Here is a 13,056-nt window from a genome sequence, read left to right as displayed (position 1 = left end):
TGGTGGTCACAGTCTATAGCTCTTCTCCATGCCCCACAGAGCACTGGGGGATTAGTGGCTTTCATATATACACTTCACTAGGCTCTCGTTACAAATACATCTATTAATGGGTCAAGTGTGCCTGCATTTCCAAAGATGTTGCTTGTGCCACAAAAGCCATATTTTTCTTAAACATTTGGAGAGAGATTGTCAGAAAAAAATCAACACAAGAAACAGAAAGAATGGCATAGCACATGCATGAAATCAGCAGAGAACAAACGCAAGTAACTAAGGGTACGTCTATACTTACTTCCTGGTCCAGATGTAAGCGATCGATCTTCTGGGATCGATTTATCGCGTCTTGTCTAGATGCGATAAATCGATCCCGGATCGATCCCGGAAGTGCTTGCCGTCGACGCCGGTACTCCAGCTCAGCGAGAGGAGTACGCGGCATCGACGGGGGAGCCTGCCTGCAGCGTCTGGACCCGCGGTAAGTTCGGACTAAGGTACTTCGAATTCAGCTACGTTATTAACGTAGCTGAATTTGCGTACCTTAGTCCGAAGTGGGGGGTTAGTGTGGACCAGGCCTAAGAGGAGCTGAAGTAATACCAGCATGTGTTAGGCAAAAGAACAGAAACATGATAACGTGTTTAGCTGGCTGAGGGAAACGTGTCCATATAAACAGGCTTCTTTGTTCTTTCTAGATAATCTTCTGCATGGACAATCTTGGGAATGAACAAATGTACCCTAAGTGAAATTACGCTGAGGTGCAAATTAGCACACCTAAAGCCCTAAATGAGCACAAGTTACCACACAGAGGACTTGAGTTTCAGCAGGGCACTCTCAAGTGCAGATCAGATATTCACCATCTAAATGGCAAGATTACTTCAGGCATTAAAAGCACCTACAGGAAGATATATTACCACCATGACTACTACCACATATCTTCTCAACATGTGGACCCCGGGGTCCAATACTGCTGTCCCTGTGTTAAATGTTTGTTTTGCCTGGGAGAGGATACAGGATCTGGCATTTAGGTATTTTGGATTCAGCTGCTGCGCTGATTGCTTAAACTACGCTAACTGATGAGTTTGTGATCCACAGCAGCCTAACAATGTTTTGAATTGCTACTATTTCTGCTTTATGAATAATAAATTAAGTCTCACAGGAGTCAGCAACATGTCCGTGGTAAAAATGTTGAGGTCCATGGTAATTTTTCCCCAGGGAAGTAAGTATGCATTATTCTCCCCCATTGTATAGAAGGAGGAATTTTGGTACAGCAAGATGAACTTTGCTACAGTGATGTTTATAAAAAAGAAACTAGACCTCCAGACTCCCCTACTAATCCTGTGCTTTAACTGCTTACTGTGCTTCTTCTCTCTTACCTACTGTTGTTTAACCAGTTATTTGAGACCTTTCTCTCCTACAGGTAGAAGGCAGTAATTTGTATCAATAGTGGAATGGTGGCAAACAAGTGTAACACAAAACAAAACATATGTCCTGCAAATTTCAGGGCAGTGCTATATTCTTATCCTTACCCTCGCTAAAATGGGACACAGAATAACATATCACTGTGTCCAAGATTGTATGGTGTTAGGGAGAGTTATTTAAGAGGGTTTTTTTTGGTAAGGCTTCACTGCTTATTTTCACTCTATCCTCCCCTGAAAATGATGGCAATAGGGCCTCATTTTCAAACATTTAGATGTGCAAGTGCATACACAAAAATACAGATGCAATTGTGCACCTAATGTATACCTATCTTTGTGTAGGAGTAAAGGGTGCCATGGGAAAGGGCAGGGAGACTCTTTTTTCCCTCTCTAGATCCCTGCCTGGGGCTGATGTGTGCGAAGGGGCACCAGGGTGGGGATCTCTACTCTCCAGAACTCTTATTACTTGGGAGGCCAGTTACCTCAGTGCTCCTGAAGAGGCTGGCAGGAGTGAACCTGAGGGAGGAGGAAGGGGGAAGGAAAGCTAGAATATATTGTTTCTCTCAGGCCCATCACTATCTCTTACTGGAAAGACCTTTATGAACATCAGCAAGGCAGCAGGACACACTACAGAAAGCTGCTTTATCTTGACATGGAATTTTTAAAAATGTGTCACTTTATAAAAAAAATGACAGGTTGACAGTGTCCTTTTAAGTCCTATTAAGCACCATCATATCATCAAAGGCTTTATACAGTAAATTGGCAGCTTGTTTTGTTCCTACCTGCATGGCCAAGCAAAGCGTGTTCAGCATGATGAGGACAAACATGATGTACTCAAATCCAGTGGAGTTCACCATATACCAGAACTTGTATTGGTAAGGATTTTTTGGAATGTATCTACGCAGAGGGCGTGCCTTCAAGGCATATTCCACACACTGACGCTATAAAAGCAGAAACACCAAAAGTTTCAGTTTAGGCTTCAAAATGAGAAGTTATGAAAATCTTGCACTTCATGTATGATTACTTCTGTTATAAATACATGCATTGTATTTAGCAACTGAATATGACTTACCGTGAGTGCAAACAGTTATAAAATACATAGAAGCCTAAGGAACAGGCAGTGTATATTTTTTTTATGGAATGTTTACTAGTAAGCACATTAATCTGGCAGTTTAGCAGGCCCTGTTGCTTCTTTAAATTTGGGGTTAGTAATATACACCACTTTGCTCAGTTGTATAAGAAAAAACATAAAATAATCCTACGGAAAATCCTAAAATATTCAGCATTTATTTAGTGATTTGCATCTTCAGAGTGCTAAACAAACATTAATTAATACTAATGAAATTTTCCTATTTAATCTTAATTAATAATAATAAATATGATTATTCTGGTTATAATCTAGGCCTTGTCTACACTGGGTTTTCAGCCACCCATGCAGCTGCACCAATGTCAAACCCACAGTGTAATTAGCAACAGTGCAGTTTTGAAACCTGGGTAAAGTTGCACTAGTAAATTCATGGTGCACAAGTGTAAACCGCCCCTGAAATTGTGCCAAACCAAGCACGTGCTTGGTTTGCTGGTGCCTAGAGCTGGTCCTGAGTGTTGCTACAATGGGGTCTGAAATCTAAGGGCTTGGCTACACTTGCAAGTTAGAGCACATTAAATCAGCCCTGGGCGCCCTAACTCCTGAGGTGTCCACACTGGCAAGGCACTTAGACCACCTTGGACTCTGCAGCTGGAGCGCTCTTGGTAATCCACCTCCATGAGAAGCATAGAGCTTGCTGCGCCCCGGCTGGAGCGCCGGGGTGTCAGTGTGGACGACGTGTTGCATTACTGTGCTGTGATTGGCCTCCGGAAACATCCCATAATCCCTTGAAGTCAAGTGGCCACTCTGGTCATTGTTTTGAACTCGGCTGCAGGTATGCGGATATCCCCTTTCAAAGCTCCGTTTCTCACAGTGGCATGCAGGGCCGGCTCCAGCATTTCTGCCGCCCCAAACAAAAAACAAAAAAAAAAGCCGCGATCGCGATCGGCGGCGGCAATTGGAAAAAAAAAAAAAAAAGCCCCGATCGGCGGTGGCAGTTCAGCGGCAGGTCCTTTGATCCTAGAGGGAGTGAGGGACCTGCCGCCCCCGAATTGCCGCAGGTGCCGCCCCTCTCCCTTGGCCGCCCCAAGCACGTGCTTGTTAAGCTGGTGCCTGGAGCCGGCCCTGGTGGCATGCTTATCTGCTCCGGGCCATAAAGCAAACCATTACTGTGGAATGCTGCTGCTGCCGAAGTAGCTGTGTGTGTGTGTGTGTGTGTGTGTGTGTGTGTGTGTGAGAGAGAGAGAGAGAGAGAGAGAGAGAGAGAGAGACGTGGAGTGGGGTGGGGGCTGATGTCAGGGTTTCCCCCTGCCGCTGTCTGAACTTACAAGACAGCATGCTGACACACTCTTTGCCCCCCAAAACACACTGTCTCTCCCCCCACATACAGGGCCGGCTCCAGGTTTTGGCCGCCCCAAGCAGCCAAAAAAAAAAAAAAACCCCACGCCCACGATCGCGATCTGCAGCGGCAATTCAGCAGGAGGTCCTTCGCTCCGAGGCGGAGTGCGGGACCGTCCGCCGAATTGCCGCCGAATACCTGGACGTGCCGCCCCTCTCCGGAGCGGCCGCCCCAAGCACCTGATTGCCAGGCTGGTGCCTGGAGCCGGCCCTGCCCACATACACACAACACACTCCCTGTCACACTCCACCCCCACATTTGAAAAGCACGCTGCAGCCACTTGCACACTGGGATAGCTACCACAATGCACTGCTCTCTGTGGTGTTGCAAGAGCTGCTAATCAGGGCCGCCCAGTGTGGGGGGGGAGGGGGCAAGTGGGGCAATTTGCCCCAGGCCCCGGGCCCCACAGGGGCTCCCACGACAATATAGTATTCTATGGTATTGCAACTTTTTTTTATGGAAGGGGCCCCCAAAATTGCTTTGCCCCAGGCCCCCTGAATCCTCTGGGCAGCCCTGCTGCTAATGTGGCCACACCACTGCGCTTGCAGCTGACAGTGTAAACACACGCCAGCGCTTTCCCTGCTGCTGTCTCTGAGGGCTGGCTTAACTCCCAGCCTCTACATTGGCAAGTGTAATCATAGCCTTATTGCAGATCAGGCCTTAAAACTGACCAGATTTTTAACTGTTTGAGGAGTGCTTAATATACCTAATACATAGAGCATAATACATCAGTAATGCTACCCACTGTACCAGGTATGTTCTTGTTAAAATAGATGTTACAATGGAACATTAGTACTTCAAAGACCACTACTACTGTACAAAAATTACTCTAGTACAGCATTCTCTAGTCAAACAGTTAAGCCCAAGAAAGAGAATAATCTGATGACCTTTTACTCCAACTTTTAGAACCAGTTTTTACTAAAAAGCCTTTATTTGTACAGTGTAAGTAAGGCAGGTGTCTAGTGCCCTCTTCTGAAACCATAGCAGAATGGATGCTGGTTTTGTGCAATGTATGAATACAAAAGGAATAATTTTAGAAATGAAAAAAAAGCATTTTTTAGTTTAACCTGATTTTTGTCCAGCTCACAGTTCTTATACTCTTGTTCTCCCTGTTCTTGGAATGTAACAATGACAAAACCAACAAATATGTTCATCATAAAGAAGGCAATGATGATGATGTAGATGATGAAGAAGATGGAAATCTCCACTCTGTAGTTGTATACAGGGCCTATATTCTCTGCATTTGAGTCTATGGCTTTGTATAGCAGCCTGAAAAAGAAAAAAGAAAAAATTATGTTTTAACTGTTGTTAAAATGAAAAAACCTGTAGATTATATTTTCACTTAGAGTCAGTGGATAGTAACTAGAAATTTATTCTACTTTATTTGAAGTTTACTAGCAAAAGTTTCTCCCGAAGGCCAAAACCTTTATGTGCTAACAATGGTTTCACTATTTAAAGGGGCAGGACTAAAGATCTCAGAAGATTAGTTGAAGTGTAACTAAAGAGACATTTGGCTGCAAGATCAGAACCTAAATATTATAAGATTCCTCTAATTTTAACAGGAACAACAACCCAAAAAACCCAAAAACAAATGCTCTAGTCAGGAGTCACTTGGTGCTCTGAAGATCAAATTTTTGGGCAGCCTCACACTGATATTCAATTTGCACCCCCAGCTTTAAAATGAAGTAGATTTAGCCTGCAAAAGGAAGCTTGAATGTTGACCAAAATGACTTAATGTGCATTACAAATGTGTGCACAGCCACTTTGACTGAGACACTGAATTGTGCTTGCCACAGTGATGTCACAAAATCAAAGACCAGAATGGAAAGCCTGTCCTTGAATATGTAGCCATTGTCCACAAAAGACTAGAAAGATAGTGAATACTGCCTGGAAGAATTATCTGGATACACAATCTAAGGAATATCCCAAACACATTGCACAGTTAAGACCCTCCCTCATTATTTCTGCTTCCTTGACTTATAAATGGCAAACCTGGTCTATTTCAGAAGCAGGTAGATTAAGAAATACAGACACTCCATGGACCGCATGCCATTGATTGCATGCCTAAATGCAAAAGATGGAGGCAGGGAAGAAAGAAGTGCAATACGAACTGCCGTATAAAGACTAGACTATTTTAGGGCTGCCGATTAATCACAGTTAACTCACGCAATTAACTCAAAAAATTAAATCATGATTAATCACAGTTTTAGTCACACTGTTAAACACCAATTGAAATGTATTACATATTTTTGGATGTTTTCCTACATTTTCAAATATATTGATTTCAATTACAACACAGAATACAAAGTGTACAGTACTCACTTTATACTATTATTTTTATTACAAATATTTGCACTGTAAAAATGATAAACAAAAGAAATAGTATTTTTCAATTCACCTCATAGAAGTACTGTAGTGCAGTCCCTTTATCATGAAAGTGCAATTTACAAATGTAGATTTTTTTTGTTACATAACTGCACTCAAAACAAAATAATATAAAACTTTAGAGCCTCCAAGTCCACTCAGTCCTACTTCTTGTTCAGCTAATCGCTAAGAGAAACAAGTTTGTTTACATTTACAGGAGATAATGCTGCCCGCTTCTTATTTACAATGTCACCTGTAAGTGAGAACAGGCATTTGCATGGCACTTTTGTAGCCAGCACTGCAAGGTATTTACGTGCTAGATATGCTAAACATTCGTTATGCCCCTTCATGCTTCGGCCACCATTCCAGAGGACATGCTTTCATGTTGATGATGCTTGTTAAAAAAATAATGCATACATTAAATTTGTGACTGAACTTCTTGGGGGAGAATTGTACATCTCTGGCTCTGTTTTACCCGCATTCTGCCACATATTTCATGTTATAGCAGTCTCGGATGATGACCCAGCATGTTGTTCATTTTAAGAACACTTTCACTGCAGATCTGACAAAATGCAAAGAAGGTACCAATGTGAGATTTCTAAAGATAGCTACAGCACTTGACCCAAGGTTTAAGAATCTGAAGTGCCTTCCAAAAATCTGAGAGGGACGAGGTGTGGAACATGCTTTCAGAAGTCTTAAAAGAGCAATACTCAGATGCAGAAACTACAGAACCCAAACCACCCAAAAAGAAAATCAACCTGCTGGTGGCATCTGACTCAGATGATGAAAATGAACATGCGTCACGCTGCTTTGGCTCTTTATCAAGCAGAACTCATCATCAGCATGGACGCATGTCCTCTGGAATGGTGGCCAAAGCATGAAGGGCCATATGAATATAAATAGCTTGCAACGTCAGCTACAACAGTGCTATGTGAACACCTGTTCTCACTTTCAGGTGACATTGTAAACAAGAAGCGGGCAGCATTATCTCCTGCAAACGTAAACAAACTTGTTCGTCTGAGCAATTGGCTGAACAAGAAGTAAGACTGAGTGGACTTGGAGGCTCTAAAATTTTACATTGTTTTATTTTTGAATGCAGTTTTTTTGGTACATAATTCTACATTTGTAAGTTCAACTTTCATGATAAAGAGACTGCACTACAGTACTTGTATTAGGGGAACTGAAAAACACTATTTCTTTTGTTTTTTACAGTGCAAATATTTCTAATCACAAATTAATATAAAGTGAGCACGGTACACTTTGTATTTTGTGTTGAAATTGAAATAAATATATTTGAAAATGTAGAAAACATCCAAAAATATTTAAAAAATGGTATTCTATTATTGTTTAACAGTGTGATTAATCGCGATTAATTTTTTTTAATTGCACAATTAATCATGATTAATTTTTTTTTTGCCTGACAGCCTTAGACTATTTAGAATGTTTATAGGGCTGAATTCCCCCTTCATTAGTGACAATGAGGCTTTGTATACTTGGATAAGATCTGATCTTTCAAGGTGCCAAGTGCCACAATTCCCCTTGACATTAGCGTAAGTAAAGGGACCACACACGTCCCAGGATCAGGCCCATAATCTCAAGACTCTAAAAAGCGCAGGTGATTGTTTGCCATTCAGGAAGTGTCAGTGAAATTTTATTCAACTGTTTTGAGAAATGCAACATCTGTTAATGATATTATGGAAATACTGAATGTTCACTTACGCAGGCCAGCCTTCAAAGGTAGAAACAGTAAAAAGGGCCATCATAGCAGACAGAACATTGTCAAAGTTGAAATCACTGTTTTGCCAAACCCTTTCTCTGACCATTGGGTTATCAACATCTCCATCTTTATAAACAATGAATATTCCCCTGTGGAAGAAGAAAAGAAACAGAAACTATTGTATAACACTTGGGAAGCATTCAATTAGTCACAGAATGATGCCATCTCTTCCCTGAGATATAGTTAATTGGTGCTGTCTGCTCCTGACTTCATGTGCTCTGTGATGTGCATTGGCTGCCTGCTAGTTTCTGGGTGGATTTTAAGGTGTTGGTTTTGACTTATAAAAAAACTAAATGGTTTGGAACCACCCTACCTGTGTTTGATGTGCTGGAGTTTGGTTTTATTTATAATTTTTTTAAGGTGCTCAGAGGCTTCAGGGTATGAATGCCTTATAAATCAACATATTATTATTGTTATCATTCAAAATAGTGTATATCTGATTTATAAAATGAAAGGGTTCTCACCGGCAATCCTCAGGATTCTGTTTCGCTTCATCAGTGCACCGATAAAATTTTCCCTATTTATAAAACAAAAGATGTAGATGGAATGTAGGGCATAAAAATTAACTAAACTTAGAACCTGATCCTGTGATTGGCTCAGCACGGGTACAACCCAGTTCCAACACAGAACCCTACTGAAGTCAGTTGGAAGGCCTTGGTGCAGGGATCAGGCCTGAATGTGTTTTGAAGGAATTCATTTATTTACCTTAAAAAGCTGTACACCAATACAGGCGAACATGAACTGGAGCAGAGTTGTGACAATCATGATATTACCAATAGTTCTAATAGCAACAAAGACACACTGAACAACATGCTGTGAATAAATGGGAAAAAGAAAAGGATTTTAGTCCAATTTAATTTTGTTACTTGGCATTATTGTAGAAAAATGTACACTGCATTAGCAACACAAATTTTCTTAGATTTATAAGAAAAATTATATATTCTTCTATATTTATAAAAATATATTTATATATTCACTTTATAAATTAATCAGTTAGAAAATACTCATTTAATGTTCATAGAATTAATGTAATGCTGCTACCAGAAATTAGCATGATTTTCTGAATGTATCAATAGTCTGTTGAAAGTAGGCCACTTCAGATCTTAAAGTGATAGGCAGTACATATACACAGTGGAATTGCAATGAATAATTTGCAATGATATTTGGCTTGTTGCACGCATTATATGCCAAAATCTGCCTTCAGTGATGCTGGTGATGCTCCAGATTTAAACTGCTGTGACTTAGAGCAGGATTTGGACTAGCATATTTAAGAATCAAAAACTGATTTAGGGCCCAGTCCTGTGTCCTTATCCAGGTAAATCCTTTGGCTTATCCTTTGGCTTCAGTGGGGGTTTTGCCTGCACTAGGACTGCAGAATATCAGGGCAATAGAAACATAACTTGGAAAAAAAATACAAATAAAAACCTTAAGTCCTTTTGCTCTGTTTATTGCCCTTAGAGGCCTCAAGACTCTTAAAACTCTCAGAATCTTCACAACTGAGATAGCACTTGATCTAGTGGGGGGGGAAAAAAGCAAGCATTAGCCTGTTATTTCCTAAGTTTATTATTTTTCAATTGACTTATTCTCTTACTAAAATTATCTATGTTCATGCAGTTCCCTTCTAGAAGGAAAAATTCTTATTTACTCCTCGGAGTAAATAAATATTTTGTAAATTAGCATTTTGAAATACATCTCAGCTTCTTACTGTTATCAAAAACACCAATTTAATTTCTCAAACATACCATGTGAGTGTCTTGGCTTCAGGAACAATTTAGGAATTAGTAGCACATGGGCTGGTCATACACTGTAGATCAGGTATGTTTTGCCATTGGGGAAAGATACTGGCCAAAGCATTCTGCGGTATTTCTGACAAACTAAGGGCTCTACCCTGTGAGATGCTGAGAGCCTGCTGCAAGATGCTGAGCACCATCAGCTCCAATCAAGCAGAGCTGGAAATTTTCAGTACCACAAAAAAGATGCTCAGCATCTCGTATGACTGGGCCCTTCATTTGTCAGAGAGAGATAATACAGAGCATTTTGCTCAGTGCTAAGTAGCATGGACTGGAGTTTCAGATGAGGTGGTACCACCTGGCTTGTTGAATAACATAATTAATGAGATACTAGAGCAGCCAGTGATAGATAGAGTAGTAGAATAAAAATTGAGGAACAAGTTAATGACGCCCTACTCTTGTTCATTTCTAAGTCAATGGGAATTTTACAGTTGATTTCAAGTGCAGCAGAATTGAGCCCTCTACAAAGTAGTGGGAGCTGGAGCCTATTCTTAGATGGTTGTGGCTTGCCTGATCACAAGGGGTAAAAAATCTCTCTTCACCACCAATTATAGTCCTAAATACACAAGGCTACTAACTATTTTGTCACGGAGATCACGGCAGTCTCAGTAATTGTGAATTTTAAGAAAGTCTGCAATCCCTGCAGTGGCCAGTGACGGTGTCTTTCCCCTCCAGGTTGCAACCTGGCCCACATGGTTACAGCACCACTCAGGTTTGGTGTATCTGCCCCTCCATAGATGGAAACAGAGGGGCAGATACGCCAAACCCGAATGGTGCTGTGACCACATGGGTGTGGTTGCAATGCCTGGAACAGGGAGCTGGACCCAGCCCCACAGGACAGGAGCTACTGCTGCAGAGTGAGCGTGGGGTGGGCTCACTCTCCAACAGCACCCCACCCTGCATGACACATACTTCTTTTCCTGCACCTCTGCCATGCAATGTATTAACATTTTCTCTGAAAAAATCATAGCCTTATGCATAAGCTGCAACATACCAAGGAGTAGCCCTGTGAGTTACCGCTCTGAGGCACAATGCCCTCAGCTTATCCTGCTCTGATGTGAGGGTAGGGAAGTAGTAATTTACTGCTGGCCCATACTAGAATTATAACATTTTCTATGCCACATGTTATTGCTCTGGGGGTGGAGGGGGAGTAACTGAATGCTAATCCTGCACACCCAGACCCAAGGTATGAATAAAGGTGGCAGAATCTAATCCTTTACAAAGGGCCACTTTTACTTTAAAACCCCCAAGGAAAAAATAAAGGCCATTTAAAGTGTAACTGTAATACTTACTGAATCCCAAACGACACCAGAGAAACACCCACAACTAGCAAGTCCAGCAAATTGAAGTAATTCCTGCAGAAAGATCCTTTGTGAAGGAATGCTCCAAAAGCTGTCATCTAAAAATAGAATTGTTACACATTTACTCTCTGTTTTTCTTCATTTAAACCGAAATTTAGGCTGTTTACAAGACACCTGTTGAGGGTGCAAATGTACAATCAAATATTTTATCTGTTACAATAATTAATATACAAAAACCGTCTGAATATATATTCCTCCAAATTAAACAATTTGCACTTAAGCAACAGAACCAGATGTGTTAATTGTTCCTGATATCAAAAGGTTACACTTCTGTGTGTGCACAAAAGCTGACCTGATTAGGCCTTTACCATAGCACTGTAAAGGGACTGCAAAAGCTGGGAGAAAAATCTCATGCAGAAGCAGTGTAGTGCTGTTATATGAGGCCTTAGGCTGCCCCCACTGTAGGGGATGTGCTGGCTCACAAAGGGGTGCATCAGGGGATAGACGAGGGAGTGGCTGTAGTGCTGAGGGCGACAGCCCTTCCCGTCTGTGAAGTAGCCCACAGGTAGCTATCGAGAGATTGCAGTTAATTAGAGCAGCCCCTGTTCCATATTATGCTAGAGGCTGCCCTGGCCTTGGGTGCAGGCAGAATTTGGGCAGCACAGAGATGTCCTCAGGTGGTACAAAACACTCAAGTCTATTGTAAATATTTCTAACTTAATTAAGGTTATATATTGGTTCAAAAATGGATAGATGGAAACCTATTAAACCAATTATAAACATAAAACAGGCATTTCAAATAGAATTTTCTTTTTATGTATAAATAACAGGAGTACTTGTGGCACCTTAGAGACTAACAAATTTATTAGAGCATAAGCTTTCGTGGGCTACAACCCACTTCTTCGGATGCATATAGAGTGAACCATATATTGAGGAGATATATATACACACACATACAGAGAGCATGAACAGGTGGGAGTTGTCTTACCAACTCTGAGAGGCCAATTAAGTAAGAGAAAAAAAACTTTTGAAGTGATAATCAAGATGGCTCAGTACAGACAGTTTGATAAGAAGCAAGTGTGAAAATACTTACAAGGGGAGATAGATTCAATGTTTGTAATGGCTCAGCCATTCCCAATCCCTATTTAGCCCTGAGTTGATTGTGTCTAGTTTGCATATCAATTCCAGCTCAGCAGTCTCTCGTTGGAGTCTGTTTTTGAAGTTTTTCTGTTTTAAGATAGCCACCCGCAGGTCTGCCAAAGAATGGCCAGACAGGTTAAAGTGTTCTCCCACTGGTTTTTGAGTATTATGATTCCTGATGTCAGATTTGTGTCCATTAATTCTTTTGCGTAGAGACTGTCCGGTTTGGCCAATGTACATGGCAGAGGGGCATTGCTGGCACATGATGGCATATATCACATTGGTAGATGTGCAGGTGAACGAGCCACCGATGGTATGGCTGATGTGATTAGGCCCTATGATGGTGTCACTTGAATAGATATGTGGACAGAGTTGGCATCGGGCTTTGTTACAAGGATAGGTTCCTGGGTCAGTGTTTTTGTTCAGTGATGTGTGGTTGCTGGTGAGTATTTGCTTTAGGTTGGGGGGTTGTCTGTAAGCGAGGACAGGTCTGTCTCCCAAGATCTGTGAGAGTAAAGGATCATCTTTCAGGATAGGTTGTAGATCTCTGATGATGCGCTGGAGAGGTTTTAGTTGGGGGCTGAAGGTGACAGCTAGTGGTGTTCTGTTAGACAGGGCCAACAAAGAAAATAACAGAACACCACTAGCTGTCACCTTCAGCCCCCAACTAAAACCTCTCCAGCGCATCATCAGAGATCTACAACCTATCCTGAAAGATGATCCTTTACTCTCACAGATCTTGGGAGACAGACCTGTCCTCGCTTACAGACAACCCCCCAACCTAAAGCAAATACT

At 41.5% G+C, this 13,056-nt stretch overlaps 1 protein-coding gene across 2 annotated transcripts in view; it reads right to left on the bottom strand.

Moving 5' to 3' along the window:
* CACNA1D (calcium voltage-gated channel subunit alpha1 D) overlaps window positions 1-13,056 on the bottom strand; it is a 412,523-nt gene that overhangs the window by 99,028 nt on the left and 300,439 nt on the right. For both annotated transcript variants that reach the window (XM_065407208.1, XM_065407209.1), the window contains 7 exons: window positions 11,113-11,219; window positions 9,456-9,543; window positions 8,736-8,843; window positions 8,495-8,547; window positions 7,973-8,119; window positions 4,957-5,158; window positions 2,189-2,347 (listed from right to left, as the gene is read on the bottom strand). In XM_065407208.1, coding sequence (XP_065263280.1) covers window positions 2,189-2,347; window positions 4,957-5,158; window positions 7,973-8,119; window positions 8,495-8,547; window positions 8,736-8,843; window positions 9,456-9,543; window positions 11,113-11,219 — 864 coding nt within the window. The remainder of the gene's footprint in view (window positions 1-2,188; window positions 2,348-4,956; window positions 5,159-7,972; window positions 8,120-8,494; window positions 8,548-8,735; window positions 8,844-9,455; window positions 9,544-11,112; window positions 11,220-13,056) is intronic.

Source organism: Emys orbicularis, chromosome 7, assembly GCF_028017835.1.
Source record: "Emys orbicularis isolate rEmyOrb1 chromosome 7, rEmyOrb1.hap1, whole genome shotgun sequence".
Classification (NCBI taxonomy): domain Eukaryota; kingdom Metazoa; phylum Chordata; order Testudines; family Emydidae; genus Emys; species Emys orbicularis.
Note: the sequence above shows the minus strand (reverse complement) of the source record. Positions and strands in the feature narration are given on the sequence as shown.